Raw genomic sequence first — 4,508 nt, 5'->3', positions numbered from 1 at the left:
TTTTACACTGTACATGTTTGACATCACAAAGCCGGGTTAATATCAAACTGTGATGCTCAATATATTGTTTACTAAAATGCAGTTTTGTCAAGGAGGGGGTATAGGCCTATATTTGATGACACCAGCAGTATTTACAGTTTTTTAACCTTTTAAACATTCACAGCTCACCTGTCTGTCCTGGAATATAGATGGGTTTATCAGTCTGGATAAAGGTCAGAGGATGGTAAGATCTGAACATGACTTTTCTCTCTTCAGTCATCTTGAAAGACTCTCCTTGAAGTTCTACCTTCATTCTCTGCACTGATTCTGCTTCTACCAGAGGAGCCTGATGAGAAATAATATCCTGTATTCACAACCTCTGCAAACAGGCCATCTCAAAAACCTAGATGAATTATGATGAAACAAACATATTTGAATATATTTATTATAATGTGCTGATGACAGACCTTGAAGTTAAAGCAGCGGTGAAACTCTTCCTCAGCTTTCTCCTGCAGCAGTAAAGTGCTCTGGTCACCATGAACCACATAAATGTTCATGACAAGGCTTTCATTGGGCTTGAGAAGACTTGCACACAGTTTGGCCTCAGATCCCGACTCGATCACTGCAGGAAATGTCACCGTGAAACATCTGTAAAGATATAATAAGGCATTCAATTATTTTAGTAGTAAGATATTATTTTTTTTTTGTTGTTGACATTTTCATGAAATGCTGAAATGGATTTTATTGCAAAACATCAAAGTTAATGTGTTGATGTAGTTGCCCCTTTTTAAAATGAGAAAAAGTGACAGATGATTTATATAGAAATTAAAACGAATAGAAACACTTAGTTACTTACGGCCCTGACGTTTGTCCATTGACAAAGACAAGGAGAGAGAACAGAAGGAGCCGTTTCCAACAGCAACTAATGTTCAGATCCATGATGACGAGTGATCATCCAGGTCTTGACATGAACTGAGCCGTCTCTTATAAAGGGAGTCTCATGCTAAAGGTGGTCCTTCAGATAGTATTCTCCTTATTACTTGAGAGTGATGGGATGAGAAGTTTCAATGGAAGTCCGGTTCCACCGATGAATAAAAAAACAGTAAGATAATTGTGAATTTTATCTCACATTCTGACTTTTTGCTCTCATTACAAATTTTTTTCAGAATTGTGTGATATAAACTCACAATTGCAAATTACACAGTCAGAATTGTGAGATGAAAACTCTCCATAAAGTTAGAATTGCATGACAGAAACTCACGATTCTCGCAATTTACTTTATTTCTCAGAATTGCATGTTTACTGTATATGTCAAAATTCTGAGAAAAAGGCCAGAATTGCAAGATGTAAACTTGCATTTGTGAGAGAAAAGTCAGAATTGTGAGATAAAAAAAAAATCACAATTACCTTTTTTATAATTTTATTCAAATATTCTAGAGCAGGAGGACCTACAATGGTCATAAATGGGCATCATACAGTGTTTTAAGAAGATTAAAAAGCAGAGCTGAGATAGAACAACTTTTCACAAGGTATTGTAAGAAACTACAGACTGCCCCAACCTAAATTCCATGTAATAATAGATGTTCAATCATGCTTATTTCCCAAAATGGCTTAATTATTATAGAGAAAAAGAAAGTCAGTTATGTTGTTTCTAGATCATTTGGGATGATCTCATCCTGAGCAAATGGTGACCAATTGTAGAATGGGAATAGGTGTGGGACACCGAGAACCATCTCAGACAAATGGGGTGTCAGAACTTCATTAACATACAGACCACAGCTGTTACGACAGGAGCAACTTCATTTACATTAAGGGTAGTCAACTGTAACTGTATAAAACAATGGTTTGAGTTTAGGATGTTAGGGGTTCATTCTGACTCTGTTGAATCCAAGTATCAGCTGTGAATCCAGATAAGAGTTTAATATCCACAACGACCATGTTAATCCTTTCATATCTGGAAAAGAGCAAATAGAAAGGAAAAGTTTCCTAAATGTCTCATAAAGTAACAAAATAAGTAGAAATAAATGAGAAAAAAAGCCAGGACAATTCACAAAACACATGCAGTTTATATTACAATGTGTTAATAACAAAGTGTCTTTTAGGTTAGTGTTTAGCGTTGCTGTGTTTCAATTCATATTGATTTTATATTTATTATGACGTTAAAAATATTCAGGAAATATGTATTTGAACAGAAGGAGTGAGGATCCATTTAAAGGTTTTTCTTCCATTAGCACACAGACAGGATGAATACTGATCATCAGAGGAGGCTTTGAGAGTGTAGTCACTTTAACCTGTCAGTCAAACTCACATGATTAGTGGCACATTTGATATGATTGGATAAGACTGAGTCTGAAATCTTACCATGATGCACTTGGACAGATAGTTGAAGACAGTGGCCTTCAGCTCAAAGATCTCCCCACGGATGATGGAGTAAGGCAGAGAGAGCTCCAGGAAGAAGGGCTGCTTGAGGTGATAGTGTCAGGAACCTGAGCTGACATGTCCCTACCAATATCCAGCAGCTACCAAATTATCCCTAGCAATAATTTTGATCAAACAATTAAATAGCTGTATCCCTTCTAGCCTTAACTGAATAACAACGTGCAGTAAACAGTAAAACTGTTTGCACTACAAACCAGTGTGTTCATAATTGATAATACATTAAAATAATGTGGTAAGACACAGCAGTTTTCAATATCAAGCAACGAAATGAGTTGTTTTGTACAGCTAAAAATAGCTGGATGCGGATGAGAGCAGAAGCTAGACCCATAAAATTTACAAATGTCCACGCCCGCTCTTACAGGAAGAAAAAGGTGGATATTCACAGATTCAAATTTCTCGGATCAGTAACTCGTGAGCTAAACAAATAACACTTTTCAATCGTAGTAACGTATACAATGAGCTACAACCAAATTTTCCTTGAAACAAGCCTTTCTCCGCACTGGACAAAACACATTGATCTCTATGCGCAGGCGGCGGAGAGAAGTCCAAAGGGACCCGATACAAAGTGTAAAACCCGAAAATCATTACTACAAAAATAGTCAACAACTTCAATGTTACAAACTGTAGTGTTACTAAATTCAATTTACATATCAATGGTCTCTGATTATCCTACATCACTTATTTTGAACAAACGTGCTTTTGCAAAATGTTCATATTTTATAAAAAAATATATAATAAATCAGTAACTTTACTGTTATTAAAAAATATTCAATAACTTCACTATTATTATTCACTCGATTTTTGAAGGCAGCATAGATTTATAGAGCAGCTTTTTCCTGGGATTCTCTGAAAATGTTACAGTTTATTGTACAATATTTTGGTGGTTTCATTATTTTTACAACATTAAAATGATTTATTTTCTATGATAAGATCAAACATGTTCTGTTAAAAGACAAGAACAAATTACAAACAAAATTGTGAGTGCCACTGAGTACACATTTGAAAATGCACATGAAACATCACAAATGAAATAAACCAATGCCACTGAAAATAACTGCTCATACAGTATTATGAGCTGCAGAATTGAAGGGCATGACCTCATTGACAGTGGAAGGAGTACTCCGTCTCAGACTGATCACCTGAAGGAAGAAGGTAACATCAACACACAAATTAATAGAAGAATAGAAGTGGTAACACTTTATAATAACTTTCATTAATAAATCATTAACAAACATTATGTAATGCTTAATGAATCATTAGTTAATATATATTCTCATATCTAGAAACGTGAAATAATGTGCTTGTTAATGTTTACTAATAAATGTATTAAACATGACCTAATAATTAACATTTCATGTAAATTAAAATGCTTACAAATGTCATTAAACTTCTAATTCATATGATCATGCACATCTTGAAAATCTACAAATGATTTGATCAGATCCTATACAATGATTAAAAGCTTTTTTTAATGCACAACACTTGCTGCTGTTGAGGTGTGATACGGGTAGAGTTAGGGACAGGTTTGGTGGTACGGGTAGGTTTAAGGTTGGGTAAGTGGTCAGCAGTGTACAGGGGTCAATTTGATTACTATAAGGGAACACGATTCAATCTGTTTATATTGCATTGTTTTGATAAATGATCAATTAAGTATTCATGAAAATTGGTTTTCCCCCTCCTGTTGATGTATGATTCAAGGAATATTCTGTTTAATGATTCACAATAGTATACTAATGTAAGTGTTGAGGCAATAAAAACATGCTTTGCACCCAAATCACAATGTGTCTTTACCAAGCATTTAGCTAAACTTAACTAACAACCCTTTACACAAAAGTTGTTACAGTAGCTAAAAGTCCAGTGCCAATAACGATGCTAAAAAATTAGTAAATGTTTACAAACATTTACAAATGATGAATAATCTCAACTTTTGATTGGGTACTGCAAAAACATGAATACATGTTTAGTGAAGATGTGAAAATAGGGTAAATTCCAGTCATTTGGGACACTTTTTGCCATCGAAATGACTGCTCATAAAGGTACTAATTATCAGTAAAGGTTTATAAACATTTACAATTGATGAATAGTTTCCA

At 34.5% G+C, this 4,508-nt stretch overlaps 2 protein-coding genes across 2 annotated transcripts in view; both read right to left on the bottom strand.

The window, feature by feature from the left end:
• The window catches only part of LOC107729089 (pregnancy zone protein-like), a 12,213-nt gene extending 11,257 nt beyond the window's left edge, over positions 1-956 (bottom strand). The window contains 3 exon segments of the mRNA XM_016539449.1: positions 169-325; positions 447-627; positions 836-956. Coding sequence (XP_016394935.1) covers positions 169-325; positions 447-627; positions 836-918 — 421 coding nt within the window. The 5' untranslated portion in view covers positions 919-956.
• Positions 957-4,338: 3,382 nt separating this feature from the next.
• LOC107729088 (alpha-2-macroglobulin-like) overlaps positions 4,339-4,508 on the bottom strand; it is a 29,852-nt gene continuing 29,682 nt past the window's right edge. Inside the window, exon 23 of the mRNA XM_016539448.1 lies at positions 4,339-4,356. Coding sequence (XP_016394934.1) covers positions 4,339-4,356 — 18 coding nt within the window. The remainder of the gene's footprint in view (positions 4,357-4,508) is intronic.

This window comes from Sinocyclocheilus rhinocerous, unplaced genomic scaffold, assembly GCF_001515625.1.
Source record: "Sinocyclocheilus rhinocerous isolate Xijiao unplaced genomic scaffold, SAMN03320098_v1.1 scaffold1870, whole genome shotgun sequence".
Classification (NCBI taxonomy): domain Eukaryota; kingdom Metazoa; phylum Chordata; class Actinopteri; order Cypriniformes; family Cyprinidae; genus Sinocyclocheilus; species Sinocyclocheilus rhinocerous.
This window is presented reverse-complemented; position numbering and strand designations above follow the sequence as displayed.